At 45.1% G+C, this 27,342-nt stretch overlaps 1 protein-coding gene across 2 annotated transcripts in view; it reads right to left on the reverse strand.

The window, feature by feature from the left end:
* The window catches only part of SUFU (SUFU negative regulator of hedgehog signaling), a 118,980-nt gene that overhangs the window by 87,179 nt on the left and 4,459 nt on the right, over positions 1 to 27,342 (reverse strand). For both annotated transcript variants that reach the window (XM_060100232.1, XM_060100226.1), the window contains exon 2: positions 27,048 to 27,182. In XM_060100232.1, coding sequence (XP_059956215.1) covers positions 27,048 to 27,182 — 135 coding nt within the window. The remainder of the gene's footprint in view (positions 1 to 27,047; positions 27,183 to 27,342) is intronic.

Here is a 27,342-nt window from a genome sequence, read left to right on the forward strand (position 1 = left end):
CCTTCTGGGGTGAGGGAAGCATTCAGGGAGGGGCTCCTGAGAGTTACAGGAGGCTTGCCAGCATGGGAAGGGCTAAAAGTTAAACTATGTTCATGATATAATTTTCAGTAATTATATCTTCTACAAACATGAGCCACAATGATTATACACATTTAAACTCCTCAGCATACAAATACAAGCCATAAAATAAGATGACAGCCAACACCTCCTTGCGAGCCAAGCTACCGGAACAGGCGGTCAGAGGGGAGAATGCTGAAGGGGCAATGATGCAGTCAGTGCCCAACCCTGGGATTCCATGTGGCATCTTTCCTCCATCATCACCATCATCGCCCCCAAGGGGCCAGGCCGGGAGACTGGGCAGAAAGAGGTGCTAACATCTCAGAAGCTCTGACACCAGGGCTAGCCCTGCTTGTGTACCCGAGTTGGTCCAGCCCTCCTGCACTTGCTGCAGTGAGGAGCTCACCTCTGATAAGCTAAGTTCTCTAAAGGACTGAAAAGGACGCCTTAGAATCACTATTTTCTCTGAGTATCTATAATTGTGGGAGGCACACTCCATTTTGGGGTACACTCCTGGAATTTTGGAGACTGGGCGAGAAGATGCTTGGCAGCATGCAGTGAAAGCTATTTTCTTTCCTTGCTGAATTGCCCTGTTTGGGGGCAATTCTATGCAGAAAGGCTGAGGGAATAGCTAAGCAAGCTGAGGCTGTAAGAGCTGCCTCCCAAGGGCTATAGGCTTGCGAGGAGTATGAAAACCTGGGGTAATGCAAGACTGACTTGGAGTTAAAACCCTACAAAGGGAGATGGGTCACTAGGGCACAGGGAAGATTTCAAGCAGCCGCCAATTAGAGGCAGCTTTGTAAAATGTACTAGACCATTACTCCCCGGCTTTCACCTCAGGCCAAGAAAAATACATGATTTCTAACCGCAAAAACTTGAGAAACAGACTAAAAGAAACATGCTCCTCAGACTGCGATGGGGTGAACCCTCAGATGCAGAGAGAGTAACCACATGCATCCAAGCAGCACCGCCTCTCTAAAGAGGGCTGTGCACACACACACACGCATGCATGGGTGTGCATGCACGCACATGCATTTCTACACCATCTGCCTCCACCCGGGCTGCTTTCTGGGCCAGCTCTGCGGTGGGCAGGCCGGCCCTCACTTGACTGGCTGAGACGGACAGGTCTGGCCAGATGGTCTCCACCTGCGTCTGATTACCACCCATCAGGCTGGCTGGATGCAACCTCTAAACTCTGAAACATGAGTTTGGAATGGCCCAGCCTCAGGATAAACACACAACCTGGAGCCTGTCAGAAGGCCTCTTCTTCAAAGCAGATTGCTCAGGCAATAGCCCAGCGACAAGGTCATTCAGTCTTTAAGGTCCCCTGGAGAGGCCTGGCCTGGTCTGCATTCCCTCAAGTGAGGGCTCCTCCAGCCAAAGCAGATTTATCTGACCAGACGATGAAGCCCCTCCTGGAGAGCGGCTGTCTCGCGCATCCTCCAAGAAAGGAAAGCGTGAGAGGATATCAGCACGTGCTGCAGAAGGTGGGATCTGGGTCAGAGCAAAGAATCTTTCTAACACCGAAGGCTGCTAAAATACTGGCTGGTGGTAAAGGGGCCCAGTGGAATTTCTTCCTACAGAGATTCTTAAAGGAATATACTACAGATCCTCCCCAATCTGGCAGGGAGGGGTTCTAACTGTCTTGTTGCAGAAGGATGGATGAGACGGCCTCGCAAGATTGTTTCCAGCTCAAGAACTTCTGATCCTGTGCACTGAGGTGCTCAAGGGAGAAGCTGGTTTTGTCCCAGCAGTTTAGTGAGCCTAGGCAATGGCTGTGCCAGCCTCAAGAGTAACATTAAACGTGCCAACAGGAAAAACATGTGCCTTGAATCCTGATATAGTTGTGCAACCACTGGAACCTGCCCAAAGGTCTCCCCCAAGGCACCTGATTAAGAAGGTACCAATCAGACAAACAGGAACCTGGGAGAGACTTTCTAGAGTGTGGGTAAGCAGAAAAAGCTGACCTAAAAGTTGGCATCTCATGCTCAACACCATCAATTATTAGGAAAATTCAAATCAAAACTACAATGAGGTGCCACTTCATACCCTCTAGGATGGCCAAAATAAAAGACAGACAGTAACAAGTGTTGACGAGCATGTAGAGAAACTGGAACACTCACACTTCGCTGGTGGGAAGTAAAATGGCAGAGCTGCTTTGGAAAACAGTTTGGCAGTTCTTCAGAAAGTTAAATACACCATATGACACAGCTGTTCCTCTCCTAGGTATATACCCAAGAGAACCAAAAACATTTTTCACACAGAAACTTGTATACTAATGTTCACAGTAGCATTATTCATAATAACCAAAAAGTGGAAGCAACCAAAATGTCATCAACATAGAAATGGATAAACAAAACATAGTATATCCATACAATGGAACATTGTTTGGCAATAAAAAGGAATGCTGTACTGATTATTTGCTATAACATGGGTGAACCCTGGAAACATTATGCTAAGTGAATGAAGCCAGATACAAAAGACCACATATTGTATGATGTCATTTATAGGAAATGTCCAGAATAGACAACTCCATAGAGACAGAAAGACTAGTGGTTGCCAGGGGTTGGAGAAGGAGAGAATGGGGAATGACTGCTAATGGGTATAGAGATTCTTTTTGGAGTGATGGAAATGTTCTGGAATTAAATAATTGTGATGATTGCACAACCTTGTGAATATACTAAAAAGCACTGAATTGTACACTTTAAACAGGTGAATCTCATGGTATGTGAATTATATCAAAAAAAAAAAAAAAGCTGGCATCTCAGATACACCTAAATGCTAGGGGAAGCAGGGCCAACCATGTCAAGTACACCAGGCCTTTACCTGACTCTATCTACTAATAGCCACTACAATTAACTGAATACCTACTAAGTTTGAGGCCTTGTACTAAGCACTTTTCTGATGCCATATTATTTAATTCTCCAACAACCCTGTGACTCAGCCATTGTTATCCTCATTTAACTAACATATGAGAAAAAGACACTTGAGAGAGTTTAAGCAATGTTCTATAAGTCACACAGTAAGCAAGTGATGGACTTCAGACTTGAGGTCTGCCTGACTCCAAAGCCCATCTTCTTATTGCTGTGTGACCTCAGGCAAAATATTTAACCTCTCCATGCCTCAGTTTATCCCCATCTATAAAATGGGGATAATAACAGTAACAGTAACTATTTTAGAGTTGTTGTGAGGATTAAATATTCAGAAACCACCTGGAACACTCTAAGCATTATATCACACTAAGTGAAAGAAGGCAGTTACAAAAGACCATATGTTATATGATTCTATGTATGTGATATGGTAAATAATATAATTTGTAATATATTATATATTACATAAAATGTCAAGAATAGGCAAATCTATAGGAACAGAAAGTAGATCAGTGACTGCCTCAGGCTGAGGACTAAGGACAAATGCAGAGTCACTGCTGATGGGTATGGGGTTTCTTTTGAGGGTGATAAAAATATTCTAAAATTAGTTTATGGTGATGGTTACACAACTCTTGAATATACTAAAAACCACTAAACTGTACACTTTAAGTTATGATGGTTATATAACTCTTGAATATACTAAAAACCACTAAGCCGTATACTAAAAACCACTAACCATACACTGTATGGTAGGTGAATTTTATCTCAATAAAGCTGTTTTTAAAACCTGAGGGGAAAAAACCCTAAAGAATTAATAGTAAAAAAAATTCACAAACTATAGCTATAGATATATTCCCCTTAAGCATACAACAAGATGGTCAATCTCACTCATTTGCAACTCAAAAGCAAATTAAAAAAACAATGATACCATTATCACTTATCAGATTGGCAAAAATTTTAATGTATGACATTACATTCTATGGATGAGGCTGTGAAAAACGTATTTTCATATGTTGCTGGTGGGGATACAAATTAGTACAACCTTTTTGGAGGGGAAGTTAGCAACACCTAACAAAATTACATATTGTTTACCTTTTTTTTTTGGACATGCTGCACAGCTTACAGGATCTCAGTTCCCTGACCAGGGACTGAACCTGGGCCATGGCAGTGAAAGCCCAGAATCCTAACCACTAGACCACCAGGGAACTCCCATCATATTGATTACCTTCTGACCCAGCGATCCCACTCTAAGAATGTGTGATCCCCAAATATTGGAAGCAACTAAATGCCCATTCATAGGAGAGTGGTCCAAAGAGTACTATGCAGATATAAGAAAGAATGAGGAAGAGCTCTACAAACTGATATGGAAACTGTTAAGTAAAAACAACAAAAGAGGGTTTCCCTGGTGGCGCAGTGGTTGAGAGTCCGCCTGCCGATGCAGGGGACACGGGTTCGTGCCCCGCTCCGGGAAGATCCCACATGCCATGGAGTGGCTGGGCCCGTGAGCCATGGCCGCTGAGCCTGTGCGCCCGGAGCCTGTGCTCCGCAACGGGAGAGGCCACAACAGTGAGAGGCATGTGTACCACAAAAAAAACAAAAAAAAAACCCCAAAACAACAAAAAAACAACAAAAGAGTAATATAGCATGCCACCTTTTGAGGAAGAGAAAAGGGAAGACAGGAAAATGTACATGTATCTGCTCATTTCTGCAAAAAGCAACACAGGAAGGATAAATCAGAAATAAGATTGGTTATCTACAGGCAATAGCAATAGGAGGGAATCAGGTGGAAAGTACTGTGGGGTGTGGGATGTATGAGTGTATGACATTTCTCTGAATATACATTTTTTTGGATCAATGATAATGCTTTCACATACTCAAAATAAACAAGGATGGAGGAAAATGCTAAATGTAATACAAACATAAATTAGTGAACTTAACTGTACTTCAGATGAACAATATAACCACACTGAAGAGGGGAAAAAAAGAAGCCACCCAAGTACCTTATGTACACAGTATGTTGACCATATGTCATCAGGCTAAAGGCAAAGAGAACAGTAAAATACTGAACTCTGGTTAGTAGGTTTACTTTTTGCAGTGTTATGAGGTGGTAATTCTGAAACTACCTTCTGTGTAAATGTACCGTGGATAATGAGAGCCAGGTTTCTCTCATTGTCAGAAATGTTAAAAACTGGTAAACATGTCAAAGTTAGAAATACATAAAAAAGGATGGACAGAATGAGCCTCATAGGTATAATTTTGGAATTAGAGGTATCAATATGGTATTTAATAGAGGGATAGATATAGAAATAGATAAAGATGTGGGTGTGGGTGTGATATATGTGTGTGCATTTCCTAGCTCTCTCCACTAAGTGACACCCCAAAAGCAATGATAACTCCTAGCACTCAGATTTTGGTGCCTAAATACCATCTGCCATTAAAAGAAACCAGAGCTCACTGGAGAAGTGGCTGAATCTAGGGTTGGGAAAGCACGAAATGAGCCTGGAACTTTTTGTTGTGCCAGAAGGTAAGTAAGTACTTGAAGAATGATGGGAACATGTCAAAAGTAGAGAGAAGCCAAACTGAAGGGCTCCCACTGGCCAAATCTAGGACAATGTGAGCATCAAAACAAATAGTATTAACAAATTATAACCTATTAAAGTAAAAATCCATGACTCCATACTGATTGTAATGGACCTAGTAACACTGGCTCTATAGATTTTGGACTTACCAGCCTCCATAATTACATGAGCCAATTCCTTATTTTATGCACATATGAGGGGTAGCAGCTTTCCCCTCATGTGTTTGGAAAAAGCCTTTTCTGTAAATATATTCTGTGGTATTTATAAGAGTAAAACATTTAGAAACAATCTAAATGTTCTACAAGTAGGGGTATTATCAGTTCTGGTGCATTGTGTGGTGGGACATTACATGGTCATTAAAAATGAGACTTTTTTTTTTAACAAGTTTATTTTCTTTCTTTTTAAAAAATTATTTATTTATTTATTTATTTATTTTTGGCTGTGTTGGGTCTTCGTTTCTGTGTGAGGGCTTTCCCTAGTTGTGGCGAGCGGGGGCCACTCTTCATCACGGTGCGCGGGCCTCTCACTGTCGTGGCCTCTCTTGTTGCGGAGCACAAGCTCCAGATGCGCAGGCTCAGTAATGTGGCTCACAGGCCTAGTTGCTCCGTGGCATGTAGGACCTTCCCAGACCAGGGCTTGAACCCGTGTCCTCTGCATTGGCAGGCAGATTCTCAACCACTGTGCCACCAGGGAAGCCCAAAATGAGACTTCTTGAAAGCAGGAGGACTAATCCCTGAGTTTTGAGAGGCAAAGGGTTTTCCACCTCTAACTGGTGAGGAGGAACAGGAAGTATAAGTCAGAACCCCACTCTATATCCTCTATTGTTTGCTGTTCACCTACTGCTAACTATAAGATAAAAATATAAATAACTTTTTTAAATGGTCATGAAATTGGAAACTTTGTGCATTACTTGTGGGAATATAAAATGGTGCGGCCACTGTGGAAAACAGTATAGTGGTTTCTCAAAAACAATAAATAGACATAGATTAAAGATTAAACACAGATTTATCAGATGATTTAGCAATTCCACTCCTGGGTATATAACCGAAAGAAATGAAAGCAGGTACTTGAACAGATTTTGTACACCCATGTTCACAGCAGCTTTATTCAATAGCCCAAATGTGAAAATAACCCAAATGTCCATCCACGAATGAACGGATTAAAAAAAATGTGCTATATACATACAATGGAAAATTATTTAGCCTTAAAAAGGAAGGAAATTCTGACACATGCTACAACATGAATGAACCTTGAAGACATTATGCTAAGTGAAGTAAGCTAGTCACAAAAGAACAAACATTATATGATTCCACTCACGTGAGGTCCCTAGAGTAGTCAAATTCAGAGAGGCAGAAGATAGAATGGTGGTTGCCAGGGGCTATGGGAAGAGGGGAATGGGATGTTATTGTTTAATGGGTATAGAGTTTCAGTTTGAGAAGTTGAAAAAGTTCTGGAGATGGATGGTCATAATAATAATTCCACTAAATATATAAAAAATGATTGAAATGATAAATTTCATGTTATGTATATTTTACTAGAAACAAATGGTTTTTAAAAAGCATGAAACAGGGCTTCCCTGGTGGTGCAGTGGTTGAGAGTCTCCTGTCATGGTATGACAGGAGAGTCCTGTGGTCAGTGCCCACTTTTTCTGGGGGTGGCCTGGATACTTCCACTGGTATCTGAAGCAAGAAACGCTGGGCCAGCTAAGAATGCCACTGACCTTGTGAAGGTGGTACCTCTAAAGTCAGGTCTACAGACTGTGGCTCAGTCTCAAGCTCAGTGCTGGTGTCAGAAGAAAAGGAAGAGGGGACCATTTTCCTCTGGAGACATATGGCACAGGAGGCCAGCCCAGTCCAATTCCAGAATCAAGACTGATGTCACTTCATTCCCTACAAAAGCTCCTGTTGTCCTTCCTCCCCTACCCCCTGGTTCCAGGCTGGCTGGAGAACTGGGTAAAACCAGGCCTTTATCCTGGGGCTGGTCTTCCCTTCCAACCAGCCCTCCTCCTTGGGATCAGGCTTAGTTCCCTGCTTCACTGAGTTGGATATTCTCTCCCAGAAGAATGGAGCCTCTAGGTCCCGTCCCAGGGAAATAGACAGGAAAGCTTTTCCTTTGGTGTCCTCCCTCCAAGTGCACACACACATCCCCAGCTGGACCCAGCGATTACAGAAAGAACTGAAACGAAGACCTCCAGTAGCTCTGGGGCTCGGCACAGGAGGCTGCCTATCTCTTCTCCACAAGCTCTCTGCCTCCCAGTGCAACAGCAAGCAAGTGCAAGGACCATATATCCAAACTCCAGCACATGCTTGGAGCACCAGCTGCCTTTACTATTTGCACCAAGTTGCCTGAGAAGGTCACTCTGCTCCAAGGCCCTCAGTGCTGGCCCAAGCCCCATGACGCCCTGGGACTGGCCACTACTCTGCCCCTTACACCCATGCAGAGAATAAAGAGCTGCCTGGCAAACAGAGGGCACCACTGGAAACCACTTCACTAGGGAAAACAGAATGTGAGCATTTCCCCATGCATGGCCTCTATCTGTCCCCTAGGGGACTTTCTAGGTGAAGAAAGAGGGGCAAAAGCCAGAGCCCCGCTTTCTCCAGGGCTCAGCTCCTGCCACCTCCTTACCACACAGTTTCCCCAGGTAACCTCATAAAATGGTTTCCAACACCAGGTCTGTGTTGAGGATTCCCAAATCTATCCCCAAGCAAAGGACCAAACCCAGACACCGCAAACTCAGTATATACAAATCTGAACTATCTCCCCAAACGTGATCCTTCTCCATCTTTCTCTAACTGAAGACGAGTACTACTATGGTAGCCTGTATAATGGCTCCCCAGATATACACATTCTAATCTGTGGAACCTGTGTATGTTACCTTACATGGCAAAAGGGACTTTGCAGGTGTGATTAAGTTAAGGATCTTGAGATGCTAGATGATATCTGGGTGAGCTCAAGGTAACCATACGAGTCCTTAAAAGTGGAAGAGAGCGGTAGAAGAGTAGGTCAAAGAGATGTGACATGAGGACTTGGCGTGCATTGCCAGTTTTGAAACTGGAAGAAGGGGCATGAGCCAAGGAAGGCATGTAGCCCCTAAAAGCTGGTAAAGGAAATGGAATATAGCCCAGCTGACACCTTGATTTTAGCCCAGTGAGACCCATGTCAGATATCTGACCTCCAGAACTGTAAGATAATAAATGTGGTAATTTGTTATGGCAGCAATAGGAAACCAGTACAGCCACTAAGCCAGAATCCCAGGAGTCATCCTCCAGCCCTCCCTGTCCTCCTGTGCAGCCAGGCTGGCAGTCACTGAGGTCTGTTGACACTTCCTCCTCCCTCCTCAGCAGCTCTCACATCTGTTCTCTTCTCTCCATTCTCACTGCCACACCATGGGGTGGCCTTTTTTTTCCCTTAAGATAGAGTCGATGTACAGTATTATGTAAGTTTCAGGTGTACAACATAGTGATTTACAATTTCTAAAGGTTATATTTCATCTAAAGTTATTATAATATGTTGGTTATACTCCCTTCATCCTACACTTGGATGGCCAACACTGCTCTTCCTCGCTGATCTCCTGCCTCCTGCCCTATTCAGTTCTTCACTCTGATGTTCTCAAAATGGGATATGATGTACCTCTCCCCTGCTAAAAAATCCTCCAACGCCCACCCCGACTCCAAACCTTCAGGGTAAAGTCCAGACTTCTCAACAAGACCACCGGGAAGTGGGTCCCCCTCACCTCCTCGGCCTCACAATGAATGAATGACTGGCAGATCCCTGACACACTAATGACTTCCTCACCTCTGAGACTCTGCACAGGTTGTTCCCTTTTTCTCTGCCCTCTGCTCATCTTCAGGAAGGCTCAGGTGTTACCTTCTCTGAGCTGGGTACCTGTGCTGAGTATCTTCGGTTTGCTCTTCTAGGTCCATCCCCACCATGGCAGACAGATCCTGAGGTGGCCCCCACGATCTCTGCCTCCTGTGTTCCTGCCTTTGTGGAATCCCCCCTCCATTTTTTAAAAAAGTATTTATTTATTTATTTCGCCGCACCGGTCTTAGTCGCGGCACGCGGGACCTTCGTTGCCGCGAGCGGGATCTTTAATTGCGGCATGTGGGATCTAGTTCCCCGACCAGGGATCGAACCTGGGCCCCTGCATTGGGAGTGCGGGGTCTTAACTGCTGGACCACCAGGGGAGTCCCGGAATCCCCCCTCCTTGAATGCGGGTAGGACCTGGGACTTGCTTTTAACCAATAGAACGTGGCTAGGTGATAGAATATCACTCTCGTGATTATGTTACATTATGTAAGATCATGTCTTGCTAGCAGTTGCTATCACCATTGCTGGCTCTGAAGAACTTTCCAGGACTCTTGCAAGGAAAGAAATTCTGCCAATAACCTGAGGGAGTTTGGAAGTACTAGATACTTCCCCAATGGAGCCTCAGATGAGAATGCAGCCCAGCTGACACTGATTGCAGCCTTGTGAGACCCTAAGCAGAACACTCAGCTAAGCTACACCTGGACCCCTGACCCAGAGGAGATGTGAGATTATGTGTGCTGTTTTGAGCTACTAAATTTGTGGTAATTTGTATTGCGGCAATAGAAAACCAACACACCCACCTTGCTCTCTGCCCTTTAAGGCTGACCTCTGCGGGGCTTCTGAGCCTTCTGGCTTCCACTTGGGTTCAGCCAGTGGAAGCCCTAAAGGAAATCAGAGGGAGGAAGGAGAGAGAGATCAGGGCTCCCTCCCTTTGAGACTACCTGAGGCTGGCCATGCTCCTCGACTGAAGGTTAGTGCTGAAGGTCACTCGGAGGAGGGACACTCTACACAACTCTTTCCTCCTAGGCTCTCAAATCTCCCTCCCTCCTCTGGTCCCTTCAGCACTAGGAGAGCAGCAGCCAAGCCAACCACTAGCCCTGCATTACTGCACTATCCTCTACGGTACCCTTCCTTTATAAACAAACCCTTCCCCAGTTATCCTACTTTGAAGGTACCAAACTCTTTCTTGTTGAGACCCCGACCAATATAGGGCACCTACCACTCTTCCTTACTCCTGTGCAAACCACCATCACAGGACCCTCCTTGCTGTACTGTAACTGCCTTCCTAGCTCTCCCATTAGGACTGGATTTGCCCCTTTTTGCACCACCAGTGACTGGCAAAGAAGTGATCAGTGAAGGCTTGCTGAACAAGGGAACAGAGTGAGACTAAAATATTTACTAACTAGACTAAATCTGAGAAAAGAGGCAAAGTTTTACAAGATTTAGAATACTGGGCAAGGGATAAGGAGGCAAATGCCAGCCCAAGGTTATGAGCTGAAGGGCTTAGGCAGAGTGGTGAGCCGGCCCAGCAGTGCAGGGAAGCTGGGAAGTGAGGAAGGGAGACATAAGAGATTCTTAGTCTTGGGCTCCTGGGCTCTTTGAACCCTCTGGAGGTCCCAGGGTGGACTTAGGGAAGAAATTGCATAAAAATTGTACTACCTTAGGGTCCTAATAAGATGCTAGAGAAGAGTCCAGTGACATAGGCAAGCATACAGGCAGTGGAGGTCACCTGAGCTGACACAAAGCTCAGCTCCACCACTTTCTAGCTGACCCTTGGGCAAGTTGATTTCCATGTGCCCTGGAGTCTCCTCACCTATTAAACTGGGAGAAGAATATTTGCTTCATAGGGCAGTTGGGAGGCTTTTAATGGATGGCACAGTGTCCAGCACCAGCAAGTACCCAAACAGAGAAGCCAGTATTCATCCTTCCCTTGCCTAGTGCTCAGTAGAAGCAGTCCTGCTCATCATTTCTCCCTGAGAACAACAGCAGATGCCTCTAGCTTCCCTACCCTCTAGACTCTGCAGCTTAATCAGCCCCATCCTTCAAGAGCTGCCTGGATCTTCCAGCTTTGCCCAAGTTCCTGACCTTGGATCCCTCAAATCAGGCCCAAGATTCTTCCTGACTGCTTCCATGCTTTGAGTGACAGCCATTACAACAGAATTCAGTAAACAATTACAAAATAAACATTTGCAAAGATTATGTTTTTATTTTGAAAAATTCACAATTACTGCTACTTCATGAGCTGTTTTGAAATGGTGTTTGGTGACTACACAAGTACTATTCGAGGTAATAAAACTTTGTAAAATTCTTTTCCAGTATGTTTATATGGTAATATTCTGATAGTTAAGATTTTTAAAACACTTCCAGCTACATTATATTAATTTTGCATAATCTTAAAGGAAGGGAAAAAAAGGAAGAAAGAAAGAAAGAAAGAAAGAGAAAAACCGTATCAGCTGAGACTCCGCACCCTCACACTGAGCTGGGATTCTCATGAGGCTACAATGCAGGGCAGGCACCTTTGAGTTTTAACTCTGAGTAGCAGATACTCTGTCTACTACAACCAGACTCGTGGAATGCATTTGCCTACTCAAGTAGATGTTTCCTGAGATCCCTTGCTGGGAGCCAAGTACCATGTTCCCACAGCATTCCTCAAGTTTAAAAACAGTAGCTCCCAGGACTGATTTAGCTGAGAGCCCAGCTAAACAAACTACCTGGCTCCCAACACTTAGGGTGGCTTAACTCTATCCTGGGCTTTCAGTGAGCAAAGAGCTTCCCAGACTGAGAAGTGAATCTAAGAAAAGCACCAAGCCAAGAGCAGCAGACGCTTTCTCTGCAGAATGGTGAAAGCTGATCACCCTCCCCTACTGGAGACCGACTGTACCTTCTTTCCTCTACTCCCATCCACCACCAAAGAACCCAAAGGTCAGTCCCCAGAGGGATTCCAAGCCCGCCCCATGCTCTATAGGAATTCTGGGCCAAGGAAGAGCCTGGTGCTTGAGTTTCTTGGCATCACTATAACAGCCCCCACTCTTGGCTTTGGGCTAAAGCAGCATCTATACAAAGATCTTAAAAAAAAAAAAAAAAAAAAAAGACAGGCTAGGCCAATGGCGGCAAGATCACAGTCTGATTTGGGAAGCGAGGTGCCGTCTGCACACAGGTGTACAGCCTGGGGGCTTCTTACAGACCCAAGAGCCAGGGCGTTCTGCCCAAGGAATTCCTGTCCACCCACTAGCCTCCAGGATTCTGGGAAGTCGGCCACCCCAGATTGAGACACCTGAAAGAGGGTAATGGGAAGAAACAAATCTTTTTCAGCATCTCAGTTCCCCAAGAACAAGGATTGTACTTATTGTGTGCTCTGTATATGGGCACATCATGTCGCAGCTGAGCAAATGCTAAATGATAATAATATTCCCATTTCTGTCCAAAGAGATAACCAGGCTGAGACGTTCAATGACAAACAAGATAAGACAGTATTGAAAAGCAAAGAGCTTTCCTCTTAGTCACTGCCAAAGTTAGACTCAAATATCTTAATGGTATTTCCTTTGAGCCACTTTGCTGTTTCCTTTTTAGGGAAATAAAACCATCACTCAACTCTGTTCTCTTGCCTTCACACCACTGCTGAGTTCCCAAATTACCAGAAAAGTTTCCTAAAACCCCACTCCTGCCCCCATAAAATCATCCCTTTGCTTCCCTCATCAGTCAACAGATAACGGATAATTTGTTGAATGTCACATTCTTTGTATTGTCTTCAAACTCTCCAACCTCATCTTGTTCCGCTGTCCTCTTCTTACCAAGCCCCAAGCATACTGGCCTTCTTTCTGTTCCTTGAACACCTCAAGGTCCTTCCTACCTCAGGGCCTCTGAACTAACAATTTTCACTGCCTACAATCTGCACACGGTTGGGTGACCAGAGCACTGTACAACTCCAGGGAGCACAAGTTGCACTGAATAATATGAATGGTGCCCCTAGAGTTGCAAGGCGTGACAGCCCTGGCTGCCACTTTGTCACTGAAGTCTCAGTTCAAATGTGTCTTCAAGGAAAAGCCGTCACTGATTACCTGCTAAACGCAACCTCTCCACCCACCTCAACCCCTACTTCTCCCTGGGTATCTGCAGCACATCCTCCCTGCTTTATTTTCAACACGGCACCTGCGCTATCTAAAACTGTACTTATTTTTACATGTTTTTCCTATTAACATGTAAAATCCATGAAAACAGAAATCTTGCCTGTCTTGCTCCCATGACAGCCCCAGCATTTAAAAGGTAATGTGCACTAAACACTTCAGGAAATCAATTAAGGGATTATCATATATCAAGCACCGTGCTAGGTGCTGGGGGTTCTCCCCCACCCCCATAAAGCAAACTTCCAACATTTTTACCAAAGTCACACACCTCCTCCCAGAGAAAGGCTCTGACTCCTATGAAAATGCCCATGGAGTATCAACCCTATTACAAGTACATGGGTCCAAACTGAAGAAATTCCCGAGTGAGCTAAACGCTCAGACTTAGTGCTGGGCCAGAAGAATTCTTTGCCTCTGCTGTGAGAATGCTTTCCCAAAAGCCAGAGAAATCTCAAAGCAAGGTTTTTTTAGTTTTTCATTTATTCATTCCTTCAACAAATATTTGTTGATGCACCGGGGAAACAATGCATAAAGCTGGTATACATCCTTTCCCTAAGGGAGCTTACATTCTAGTGGGAAGGAGGGCAGACAGACAACAAACAAGCCAACTAAGTAAAATAAGGTAAACGGTCATAAGTGCTTTAAAGAAAAATTAAGCAGGCGATAGTGCTTCATGGAGGGGGGTTCAGGGTTCCCATTCTAAATAAGGAGGTTGGGTAAGGTCTCACTAAAAGGTGATATTTGAGGAAAGACCTAAGGAGGTGAGGGAGTAAGGCGTGAAGCTATCTGAGAATAGAACTTTCTAGACATGGGGAGAGCAGGTGCAAAGGCCCTGAGGCAGGAGACTGCCTGGCACTTTGGAGGAACCGCAGCAGACTAGAGTGGGTGGAGCACAGTGAGGAAGGAGAGCAGCAGGGGATGAGGTGGATCAAAGAATCTTGGCAGCAATGGCCTTTGGCTATTACTAAAGTGACACTGGAGGCCACTGGATGGCAGAGGAGGGACATGGTGTGGATACTGCCCCAAGCCACAGAGCTGGCATAGAACTAAGGGATCCACATTAGCAATGCTCCTGTAAAGCTCCAACCCCAAAGGCTCCCTGCTCATCTACTGCCTTCCTTCTGGACCTTTTCTCTGTGCAAAACCCCTGGCTACGGGAATGAAAAATTGCCAGACTGGCTCCAGGAGGGCGGGAATCCAGCATGTCTGCAACCCGATATATTGAAAAAGCTAGAACGGGAAGAAGAAGGGGTTAGGGCAAGCCATGGTGTTGTCTGTCAGGTTTCACTGTTTTGTCCTCTAACCAATCAAGCTTTTCAGAAGCATTTAGGAGTCAGATCCATCACAGGCAGAAAGTGCAGGCAGCCAGCTTGATCCCCTGGGACCGGCAGCCTGGGCCAGGCCCCATTCTCTAGTAGTTACCCCTCCCCACAGGCATGGCTTCTGAGCTCCTAACCTCATGCTGAAAGGCCTGAGATCAGAGTAAGGGAAACTGGTGGTCAGAGGCAAGGCTCCAAGCATCTCCAGGCATCACATGGAGGTCAGCACTTGAAAAACAAAAACATCTTGACTGGCCTCATTATGGCAAAGCTGGTTCTATGACGGGGACTCAAGAAGCCTGAGTAACACGGGAGGGAGTAGGAAGGTAAAGGACCTCTGAAGGCCACCAGCTTAAACTAACCTGCTAGTTAAGGGCCTGGAGTCCAGTGAACCACATCCCTCTGAGCAGCTGCTATGAACCCATGTTCTCACTTACAAATGGGGAAATGGCCCAACCCCAAACATAGGCCTGGCCTCATTTCTGAGCCTCAGGACTCCTGCTCGCAAAGAGCCCCCCACTAGGCCTCAAGGGACAGACTGCAGAAAAGGAGGCAGGGAGGTTCCGTGTGATACCTAAGGTTCTGAGGCGGTAACCAGCCCACCTCCCTGCACTGTTTCCCTGCTCAAGGACACTTCAGCCAAAAGACTGGAGGCTCCACGAAGACCAGACCAGACCAGGAATATGCTTTTCATTACTACATACCTCATGCCCAGAACTACCCCAATAATGACTATCCCTGTAATGAGTGAACGGCTGACCCTCCAAATGAAGAACACAGGCCAGTGATTAACGCTGGATGGGAACCAAGTGTACCCACCCATCACCTGGTAGACCCAGTGCCAGGAAAGGACAGCAGGCCATCCTTTCTCCTAGATCCACTGATCAGATCCTGCTGCAAACAGACAGTATTATTATATTATTGATTCCTACGTATGGCAGAAAGCCTCAAAAGTCCTAAATGGTAGCTCATTTATTTCAGGCAATTACCTGAGAAGGATCTTATCTATCTCTTGGCAATTGTGCTTATACTTGTGAACCTTCTGTATAACTTGGTTACCAGGAACCTGGGGCACTCTGTAAGCCCAGTCTCAGTCTTCTGTATCCACACACCCAAGAAAGGGAGAGACAAGGAGGCTTGTGGTGTTAATTTCCAAGTGACAGTGATCACCAAATCTAATCACTGATCGACTTTCTAAGGGGCAAACAACAACAGGAACAACACACACTCTCAGGACTACCACCACCATGCACGGTGATTTGCATTAAAAGGATGGAGGTATTAACTGAGAGGTGGGTGGCCAGCACAGTTGGTACGTATACTACCTCAACTGCTCTTCACTTCCGTGAGAAGTCAAGCAGCAAAAGAAACGGATGTAGTTAATGCAACATGACAATGGGTAGGAGCCATCATCCCAAGCAAAAGTGCCGTTTTCAGAATTTGGAAATCCTAGCAGCCGTGGGCCAGATGAATTTAGAAAATAGCATGAGCCAAGTACTAGGGAAGCCTTGGAAGATGTTAGTCTCAAACTGAGAAACTCACATAAGACAGAAGCCCTGCATACACTGGGCACAGCATCACTCACAATGAACTGTTTACAGAAATCATCATGAGGACAGACGTAGGATCGCAAACAAAAGGTGACAGGATTATGGATGATTTTTTTTCTTCCTTCTCTAATTTCCAACATTTTTGGTAAAATGGTTCAACTGTCTGTCTTTGTAAATGAAAAAAACACAAATTTATAACTAAAAAGTGACAACAATAATGGATGGAACAGGAAAAGTACAGGCCAGCAAAGTTTTGGACTTTAAAGAGTCTTCTTGATGCTGGTTCAGCTAAAACAGAGAGTTTGAGGTCTGGCTGGGGCCTCAAAGAGCCTGATGTACTCATTTCTCATCTAAGACAAGATTAAGCTTGCCAGGGTCTGCTGTTGGACAAGTCTGCACACCAGTCTTTGTAGTGTCTGTACTGGAAGGCGTATCAACCTTGAACCTTGGGATTGAAGTTGTAGGCTACCAGCCTACCCAGTACCAGCTACAGACTTTACGAAAGACATCATCACCATCACTAGGGAAAAGAAGGTACAGAACACATGGGCCAACCCCAGGTAAAACCCACCGAGACGGAGGGATTCAGATGTGGACCCAGTACCTACTCAAGGGAACTAACTCACTTAATGGCTGGAGAAGTGACCAAAAGGAAAATAGGCCAGAAAACACTGTCTGAACCCATGATGTAAGAAAAAGAGGTTTTGTGTTCGGGGGGGTAGAATGGGGAAGGGGAGGAGGTGAAGAACAAAAACAAAGATATATCACTGGAGAAGAGATACAGATGTCAGATAAGCATATGAAAAGATGCTCAACATCATGCGTCACTGGGGAATTGCAAATTGATACAACAATGAGATATCACTCCACCCGTTAGAATGGCTAAAATCCAAAAAACTGACAATACCAAATGCTGGTGAGGACACAGAATAAGAGAAATTCTTATTCATTGCTGATGGGAATGCAAAATGGTACAGCCACTTTGGAAGACAGTTTGGTAGTTTCTTACAAAGCTAAACATAGTCTTACCACGTGATCCAGCAATTTTACCCAAATGAGTTGAAAACTTATGTCCACAGAAAACCCACATATGAATGTTTATGGCAGCTTTATTCAAAATCGCCAAAAACTGGAAGCAATCAAGATATCCTTCAATAAGTGAATGGATAAACTATGGTATATACACACAATGGAATATTGTTCAGTGATAAAAGAAATAAGCTATCAAGCCACAAAAAGACATGGAGGAACCTTAAATGCATATTACTTAGTGAAAGAAGTCAACCTGAAAAGGCTATATACTGTATGATTCCAACTACATGACATTTCAGAAAAGGCAAAACTAAAGAGACAGTAAAACCATCAGTGGTTGCCAGGGGTCTGGGAGGAGGGAAGAAAGGATAAAAAGCACAGGGCATTTTTAGGGCAGTGAAACTATTCTGTATGATACTCTAATGGTGGATACAGGACATGTATTTGTCAAAACACACAGAACTATGTAACAAAAAGAGTGAACCATAATGTAAACTAGAAGGCATTAGCTAGTAATAATGTACCATACTGGATCATCAATTGTAACTAATATACCACTAATGCAAGGGAATTAGTAACAAGGGAAACTATAAGCAGAGGAGAAAAAGGGTATACGAGAACTCTTTGGGCTGTCTGTTCAATTTTCTATAAACCTAAAACTGCTCTAAAATATAAAGCCTATTAATTTTAAAAAACCATTACAGTAAGTCCCCTACATACGAACCTTCAAGTTGCGAACTTTCTAAGATGCGAACGTGCGTTTGCATGTCTGATCACGTAAGTTAGTTCACCTGTCTGGTGTTATGTGTAAAAGTTTGGTACCTAGGCTAACTTTGTTGGACTTACAAACAAATTGGACTTATGAATGTGCTCTCAGAGTGGAACTCGTTCATATGTAGGGGACCTACTATACAGGAATTAAAATGTTTTAAGAAATGTGACAGTCTGCATTGATATAAGGACAGAGGAAAAATATATCCTCTGCTGGTTATGTCACTCTGCAGGGTGACAAGACAACTTTATTTCAGAATAAAAATCCTTCCCATGTTGGCCCTACAGACACCTCAGCTAGAAGGTATGGGTACTCCCAGCTTTGAAGTGTTCCTCATTTCTATACCTCCTCCCCAGAGGGAATGATCAGAGAGTCCACACATTCTGGGCAACATATGCTCTGGGTTGTGGGAATGCTGGGCACATCCCTGACCACACAGGAAGCATGACCATGTGAACTTGACATCCAAGCCAGAAGCATCACCTCTGTGCTCTTAAGAGCAGACTTTCCTGGCAACTTACTAAAAATGACCACAGTAAGGCTGCAGAAGCCTTGACTTGAATTTGACACAGGACCCTATCACCTACTCTCTTGCCATGACCCGACAGAACTCTTTCTTCTCTACAAAGTTGCTTCAACACCCAGCTCAACATTTCCCCTACAAAGTTCTTCCTGCTTAACTATTCACACTCCATTAATCCAAGGTACCTTTGAACTGAGGCGCACGATAGTAACAGAGGTCCAAGGGGGGACCTTCCTCCACACGCCCACACAGGTAGAGAAAGGGAAGGGTGAGGACTGTTGGAGCCAGAGTGCCCAGGTTGATAGCCCAGCTCCAGCATTCCCTGGCTGGGTGATTATTTCCTTACCATCTCTGTGCCTCAGTTTCCTTGTAAAATAAGATTAATAATATCTACCCCATGGAGCTGTTGTAAGGATGAAATGAATTTACATAAAACACTTAGAATAGTGCCTTGCACACAGTAAGAGCTACAAGTAGTTTGCAATTATTATTACATGTTTTAATGAAGCACTGAGGACCACAGGGTGAGGGGAGACAGCCACAAAGTCACACAAGTCAGGCAAAGCCTAAAGTTGCTTCCAGCCCCAATCCTCACTGTCGCCTTCTTTCCCAGGGACTCTGCCATCTCTTATCAGGCAGAGCTTGGGTTTTTCAAGGACAGAAGCTCGGTATGACTTCTCATTGTCCCCCACCCAAACACCTCACCTTCTCCAGTGTTCTGCCTGTACTGGGACTCAATACAGCTCTGCTGGTGGGGTGTGCCGCGCAGCCTGGTGCTCTGTGGAGAGCTCGGCAGCAGGTCAGCGAGCTTCGAAGGTATGTGCAGGGGTGAGGAGACCATTCCCATGGGGCTCAGGTCAGAGAGGACAAGACCTCCCCACACACTTCTTAGGACCAGACATCAGAACGGAGCTACTGAAACAGGAAACGTAGTTGACCGGGAGACCTCAAAGGCAGGACAGAGGAATGAATTTAGGAGCCAAAGGCCAAAGTCCTGAGTCAGGACCTCTGAGTCAGAATGCTGGGCAAAGGAGATGCTGGCAAACCCAGACCCAGAACACGGCAGGTGTGAGGACCCGCATGCATGGGAAAAGCTGCGGCGTGGAAGATGGGAGTCTAAAAGGGTGGGCTGGCAGGGAAGAATCCTGGGGCTGAGAGATCTGATCACGTCTAACCCATAAAGGCTTCCAAGTTTCTGCCTCTCTCTGCAGGAAGAGGAGGAACTCTCCCAATGCTGACAGCCTGGCAGTCACTCCTGAATAATCAGGCCTCTCGGACTTTTAAGTCAGTTTGACTGGGCCAGCTCAAGGAATCTCTTCCCAGCTGCCCCCTTACTGCTGAAGGACTCCTTGAATCAGAGTATTTAGCATCTCTACACCATGGAGGAAGAGAGAATCCATGCTGCAAATGAAATGCTTTACAAAGGATGAAGCCACACACCCACACAGATCTGCTAGGAACCCCACAATGCCTCAGGTCTTCCTGTGGTTACAAAAGAAAAGGAATTCTCAACATTTCAAAATTCAGAGATTTGGGGCCTGAAATCCAGCCCAGAGTGGTGGTTTCAGCCTCAGGGAGAGCTCTATCCCCACTGCTGGCCCTTATTCCCACCCCAGGCCAAGACCAAGGGTGCCCCACTCTTTCTAGGTAGGCCAGGCCCCCTGTCCTTAGCAGAAAGCACCACCATTTCACACAATCATCCTGAAACTAAACACCTCTGAGATGAAAGACAGAGGGAGGGACCAAAGCTTCAGGGAGGCCTGCCTTCCAGTGAACCTACAAAGCTCTTCCTCGGCCTGCTGTGCCCAGCTAGGGGGAGGGCTGGGACCTGCCATCTGTGGGTGGTTTAGAGAGGAATTCCACTTGTCAGTCTCCGGAGAGCTTTGGAAAGAAAGCAAAGGCCAACTAGAGGAGAGACCACACTCCAGGGCAGGTATGTTATGGCAAAGGCAGAATCTCCACTGGAAACGCCAGGGAATGAAATGGCATGTTAAAAAGTTCCTGCCAACCAAGCTTTGAGGAAGGCAAATTAGCATTTCCCAACTGCAGGGGACCAAGGCCACACAAAACAACAAGTGGAAAAGTTAATCTGTATCCAGTGTTTTAATAAATAACTCATTTAGTGCAGAGCCCAGATGGGAGAAACCCAAAGGGAAAAAGAGGTTATCCACCAGCCCAGCAGAGGCAGCCATGGGGAGCCAGTCAGCAGCAGTTCCAGGCCCCAAGGGAGCAAGAACAACTCTACACTCCATGGACATACCTGCTAAGAGGCCAGCGTTTGTGGGGCAGAGCCCAGGTGGACCATGGAGGTAGAGCTGAGGTGTGGGCTCTACCCTGCGGAGCTGCCGGCCTGCAGGCCAACACCACACAAAGGCTGTCTTTGGAACCAGCCCGGCGCATACAGCAGATGACCTGCGCGGTGGAACCCCACCAGGGAAGTCTGCCTGAGATCACAGACACACTCTGCAACTAGCCAGCCTCCTGGGCCTTGGTTAGGCCCCCTGTAGTTTGGGTCTAGCCAGGGCTGCTGGCAGGACGGGGGCCAGCCAGAAATCCTCGCGGAGAGTGGTGCTGAAGCCCCCCTCTTCCACAGCTCTGCAAATCCGCACATTCCAGTCCACAGCTGCCTGGCCACAAAGGGAAGGGCCAGAGCTGCAGTCTTCCGACAAGCACTTGGCAGCTGAAGCTCAGCTCTCTCACACCCCCCAAGCTGGGGGAAAGAGCACCAGGACAGTCTCTGCTGCTGAAGTCAGTTGGCGGTGGCCTTAGGGTTCCTAGAAAAGCACGCTGATCTCCCGTGTGGCTGCCCCGAACTGCAACTTGTTCCATCTCTCCAACTTTAGAAACAGCCTCTTAAGAACCTTTAATCCAAACAAGTGCTCTCTTGTCCTATTTCCTTTGATGACTGTGAATAGGGAAAGAATTTGGATGGAACTGGCCAAACCAGGGCTCATCCAGTCAGCTTACTCTTCTCCCCTCTCCGGGCTACCAGGGTGGGGCTGCTCCCCTTCTGCTCACTGAAGCAAGCCTGCCAGGAGCAAGAAGAAACGCAGGGGACCCCTAGGCTTCTGCCTGTCCCTGTCCTCAACAAGCTGTGAGGATAAAGAAAGATCTTAATGGGAGGAAGTACACAGTAGGCATTTAATAAATGCTGTTGACTGATTACAATGGAAAGGCAATACAGAGCAGTAGCTAAGAATATAGGCTTTGGGGTTGCTAGAACTGATTGTCAGTTTACCACCTGTGCAGTAAGTTCCCTAAGCCTAAATTTCTACATCTATGAGCAAGAGGTAATAAGAATTCCTTATGTCATAGAATTACTATGAGGATAATATAAAGTGATAATTTTATATAAAGAACTTAGCACTCAGGACAGGAATAAAGATGCAGATGTAGAGAATGGACTTGAGGACACACAGGGAGGGGGAAGGGTAAGGTGGGATGACGTGAGAGAGTGGTATGGACACATACACACTACCAAATGTAAAATAGATAGCTAGTGGGAGGCAGCCGCATAGCACAGGGAGATCAGCTCGGTGGTTTGTGACCACCTAGAGGGGTGGGATTGGGAGGGTGGGAAGGAGACACAAGAGGGAGGAAAAATAGGGATATATGTATATGTATAGCTGATTCACTTTGTTATACAGCAGAAACTAACACAACATTGTAAAGCAATTATACTCCAATAAAGATGTTAAAAAAAAAAAAAACTTAGCACTAACCTGCAATATAGTAAAAACTAAAAAGAGGGCTTCCCTAAGTGGTGCAGTGGTTGAGAGTCCGCCTGCCGATGCAGGGGACATGGGTTCGTGCCCCGGTCCGGGAAGATCCCACATGCCGCGGAGCGGCTGGTCCCGTGAGCCATGGCCACTGAGCCTGAGCGTCCAGAGCCTGTGCTCTGCAACGGGAGAGGCCACAACAGTGAGAAGTCTGCGTACTGCAAAAAAAAAAAAAAAAACTAAAAAGAAAAAGTTTGTTTATATTACCTTAAAGACAAACAATGCCCTGTACATTGAAAGAAAGCATAGAACGTTTTATTTATATTTTTTACACTTTAAAAAAACTGAAGTATAGTTGATTTACATTGTTGTGTTAGTTTCTGGTATACAGCAAAGTGATTCAGTTTTATATATATACGTTCTTTTTTCATATTCTTTTCCACTATGGTTTATTACAGGATATTGAATATAGTTCCCTGTGCTATACAGTAGGACCTTGTTGTTTATATTTTAGATGTTAGGAGACCCTGCTGCTCTCATTAACTTGCTGTATGGCCTTTGGCAGGCTACTGTACTTTCTAAACTGCACAATTTATGGGAGATGGACTAGATCAGTGTTTCCCATTTGTCTGTGACAAGAAATAATACTGAATCATACTTTTTAAAAAATTCCCTTCTCAACTGTCTTTCAATATTTTTAATCATAGCTAGGGCCAGGTTCTATTTGGTGTTAGCATGTCTTTTTTAATACCTCGCTCGTACTTACTAATCTCTTGAACAAAGAGAAAGCTGGCCTCAGGCTTAGCATCTTCTGTGACAGTCCACTGTATTAAGCTAGAATTTAATAATATTGCTTTGTTATCACTGTGTTTACTTCCATAACTACCTTTAAATTACAGCAAGTGATATTGGTTTCCATATATGATAGTGATTTAACTTTTAAAAATATATTTATATCGGGGGGGTTAATTTAAAGAAAACATAAAGTAGGTAATATACTACAGGTGGCAAAGGTTATGAAGGCAGCACTAAAAATTTTGGAAATACTGGGCTAGAAGGTTTTGAAAGCTCCTCTCCTTCCCAAAAGGGAATGTTTGTGCCCTAGAGGTGTCAGACTGCAGATCTCACCCCAGCCCCTTCCTACAAGGTTCCTCTCAAACTTCACTTCCTCCCTGGAGCTTCTTCCAATCCAGCAGCCTGACTACAAGTCACTCGCTCCACTGTGCTCCCAGAACATGCTCTACATCATGGATTGCAGCATTTATTTACCCAGCACTGTAACTATCTCTTTACATTTATCCTCCCTCTACATGTGCTCCTTAAGACAGGAATTTTGTCTTGGCATCTTATCTCCAAGACATCTATTATGGTGCTCTGAGTCCAGTACAGAACAGGACTTCAGCACTTGATAAATGCTGAATAAATGAAACAAGGCTTCTGCCCTTTTTTTTCACTGAATGAGAAGTCAAAGGCAGTGTAAGAAGAATGTTGCCAGAGTCATTTGCCATAATTCCAATTCAACACCTCTTAGCACTTAAGCTGGGTGATAGAACACTCAACTTTCTGACCTCAGTTTCAAGCCCTAAATTATATGAGAATCCATGAATCAGTTTTAAAGAGGGCTCACCACATGAAATGTTTGGAAAAGCAAACTTTTCTTCAAGAAACTTACCAGGATCGAGAAGAGACCAGTCACACCAGCGCAAGGCCAATTACAAAGGTACTTTTGACTTCTGCAACGTAGACCAGAACTGGGTAAATATCCAAGAACATTCCCTCCACATCCTTCTAGTGGCAGGTTTTAATACCAGAAAATACTAGGCTCGAGTGTGGGGTGAAAGCCCAAATGGAGGTCTCACTATTGTCATGAATGACATCTGAATATCAAGAGTGTTTTACCACATAGAAATGACACACATATATGAGGGTACTGCTAAACAAAGAAAGGCCCTTTTTCAAATTCAGAGGTTGCCGTTTCTGAAATATGGGACTTCCTCAACTATGTTCTTCATGTCATTTGGGCCTTAGACTCATACCTCATAAGCAGGTAGACTGTAAGAATCTTTAGGCCACATAGAAAATGGTATTCTTTTAACTGGAATAAATCTGTCAACGAAAAGGTACAGGCTAGCTGCACTAAATATCCTCTGCAGGTTCTTATTAAAAATATAAATTAAAGTCCAGCATAGTCCCTCTACTCCCTGCATCTGTTTGCTATTCTATCTCCATTATTAATAATGCAATGCAGGGTCTTGATTCAGGCAAGATTAATTCCCTGTTCCCAAAGCCTTCGGCTGACATTGCAATGGGTATGTTTGGAAGGCTATAAAGGCAGGCCCAGGAATTGCTCCTGACACGTGATCAGTGAGGAGATGGGGCCTGGGCCTCCAAGCTTAACAAGAGAAAAGAGGAGGTTGGGTTGGGCCTGTGATCAGAGTGGTGGTATAGCCTAGTGGTTAAGAGCTCAGACTCTGAACAGCTCAATTCAATCCTAGCTCTTTTACAGCCTAGAGGCGTGACTTTAGACAATTCATTTAACTCTCGAGGGACTCAGTTTCCCCATGTATAAAACAGAGATAACAAAAGAACCTGATAAGCTTGTAAAGCATTTGACAGGATGATGAAATATAGTAAGAACTAAAACAAAGACAAAAAAGAAAAAGACTATTATCATCTTCTTCCTCATCATAGCATCATCATCTCCAGAATCAACCTCTTAATGCTGAGGCAAGGCAGGAAGAGCCCTGCTACTCTTTCAATCTACACACGCTAAGCAGCCACCACCAAGATACCAAAAAGATGGTATAAGAGGCAAAAAAAAGATAGTACGCAAAACAAAAAACAGAAAAGGACATAATAGAAAGAGAAATCATGGACTTCCCTGGTGGCACAGTGGTTAAGAATCTGCCTGCCAATGGAGGGGACATTCCTGGTCCGGGAAGATCCCACATGCCGCGGAGCAACTAAGCCCGTGTGCCACAACTACTGAGCCTGCGCTCTAGAGCCTGCGAGCCACAACTACTGAGCCTGCGTGCCACAACTACTGAAGCCCGCGTGCCTAGAGACTGTGCTCCTCAACAAGAGAAGCCACCACAATGAGAAGCCTGCACACCACAACGAAGAGTAGCCCCTGCTCACCGCAACTAGAGAAAGCCCACGCCCAGCAATGAAAACCCAACGCAATTAATTAATTAAAAAAAAAAAGAGTATGGACTCTGGAGCCAGACTGCCTGTGTTAGAATCCTGGCTCCACCACTTCCAATCTGTGTGACCTTAAGCAAATGATAGAATCTCTTTGCGTCTCACTTTCCTCAACTGTAAAATGGGGCAAATATTAGTACCTACCAGTATTTTAGGGTTGTGGTGAAAATAAAATTAGTTAATACACATATATATAAAGTGATTAGAAGAGTACCTGTCTCATAATCGATGCTTAACTGTTAGCTTTTATTATTACTGTTGCTATTTTTTCAACTGACAATGTTTAACTTAATATTAAAATGTGTTTAAATTCAGTGATTATAGAGGGAAGTAGGGGAGGCAGGTAGGAATTAGAAGTATTACAGGGCAGCAAATGGAAGAAAGACTAGGATAAAAAATGTACTGCAGGGACTTCCCTGGTGGTGTGGTGGTTAAGAATCCACCTACCAATGCAGGGGACACGGGTTCAAGCCCTGGTCCAGGGAGATCCCATATGCAGTGGAGCAACTAAGCCTGTGCACCACAACTACTGAGCCCGCGAGCCACAACTACTGAAGCTCGCGCGCCTAGAGCCCAGGCTCCACAAGAGAAGCCACCGCAATGAGAAGCTCCTGCACCACAACAAAGAGTAGCCCCTGAAGGCTTCCCTAGTGGCGCAGTGGTTGAGAGTCCGCCTGCCGATGCAGGGGACACAGGTTCGTGCCCCGGTCCGGGAAGATCCCACATGCCGTGGAGTGGCTGGGCCCGTGAGCCATGGCCGCTGAGCCTGCGCATCTGGAGCTTGTGCTCCGCAACGGGAGAGGCCGCAACAGTGAGAGGCCCGCATACCGTACCGCAAAAAAAAAAAAAAAAAAAGAGTAGCCCCTGCTTGCTGCAACTAGAGAAAGCCCACGCACAGCAACGAAGACCCAACGCAGCCAGAAATAAATAAATGTACAAAAAAAAAAATGTACTGCAGCTGATCTGAGCACAGATAACTGCAGGTTAAAAGGAAGTAGGTAAGATCGACAGAGAGATAGAGATGGATATAGTCATGATAAAGCAAGTAGAATAAAATGTTAACGGTAGAATCTAGGTAGTGGTACATGAGTGTTCACTGTAAAATTCTTTCATCGTTGTCTCTTGTTTAAAATTTTTCATAATAAGCTAGAGGGGAAAAAAGGAAGTAGACCTAGAGGAATCAACCCAAGATCTGGGTCATAGCTGTGCTGCCTGTCATTTGAGCTCAAACATCAGAAAAAGCTTGGAAAAACCTGATGGTTTTGGAACTCTTGCTCACCAACACTTTCCTGCACCAGATGAGCAGAGCTCAGGTGATGACCTGGACCACCCTGGCACAAGGAGGTACAGGCAGAAGGCAGAAACCCAGATGTTCCATGTGAGAAATGCCAATCTCAAGGGACTATGACATTATCATCTCTGCTCAGGAAAACCTCAGAAATAAGGCTCAAGGCTAAGGAACAGGGAGATGGAAGGGCAAGTGTACACACTCACTCATGGACTCTGTTGTCGCCATAGAGATCACTCAGGCCAAAGCTGATGTAGTGCCAGTGCTCGGGGATGTTGGCCGAAGGGCTCCCCACATTCCTGTACATGCTAACATAGTCCAAGGGGTCTGGGCCACCCAACCTGCAAAAGACAAAACACAGAATTGTCAGTATGAGCCTGAAAGCAGACAATGAGAAGTTGAGGGGCTCTACCTTACAAACCTAAAGACCCCATCCTAGAGGAACCTGGGGTAAAAGATAACTAAAGGGAGGCCACACCTCTCCAGGATAAGACCAAAGGG

Source organism: Mesoplodon densirostris, chromosome 1 (assembly GCF_025265405.1).
Source record: "Mesoplodon densirostris isolate mMesDen1 chromosome 1, mMesDen1 primary haplotype, whole genome shotgun sequence".
Classification (NCBI taxonomy): Eukaryota; Metazoa; Chordata; class Mammalia; order Artiodactyla; family Ziphiidae; genus Mesoplodon; species Mesoplodon densirostris.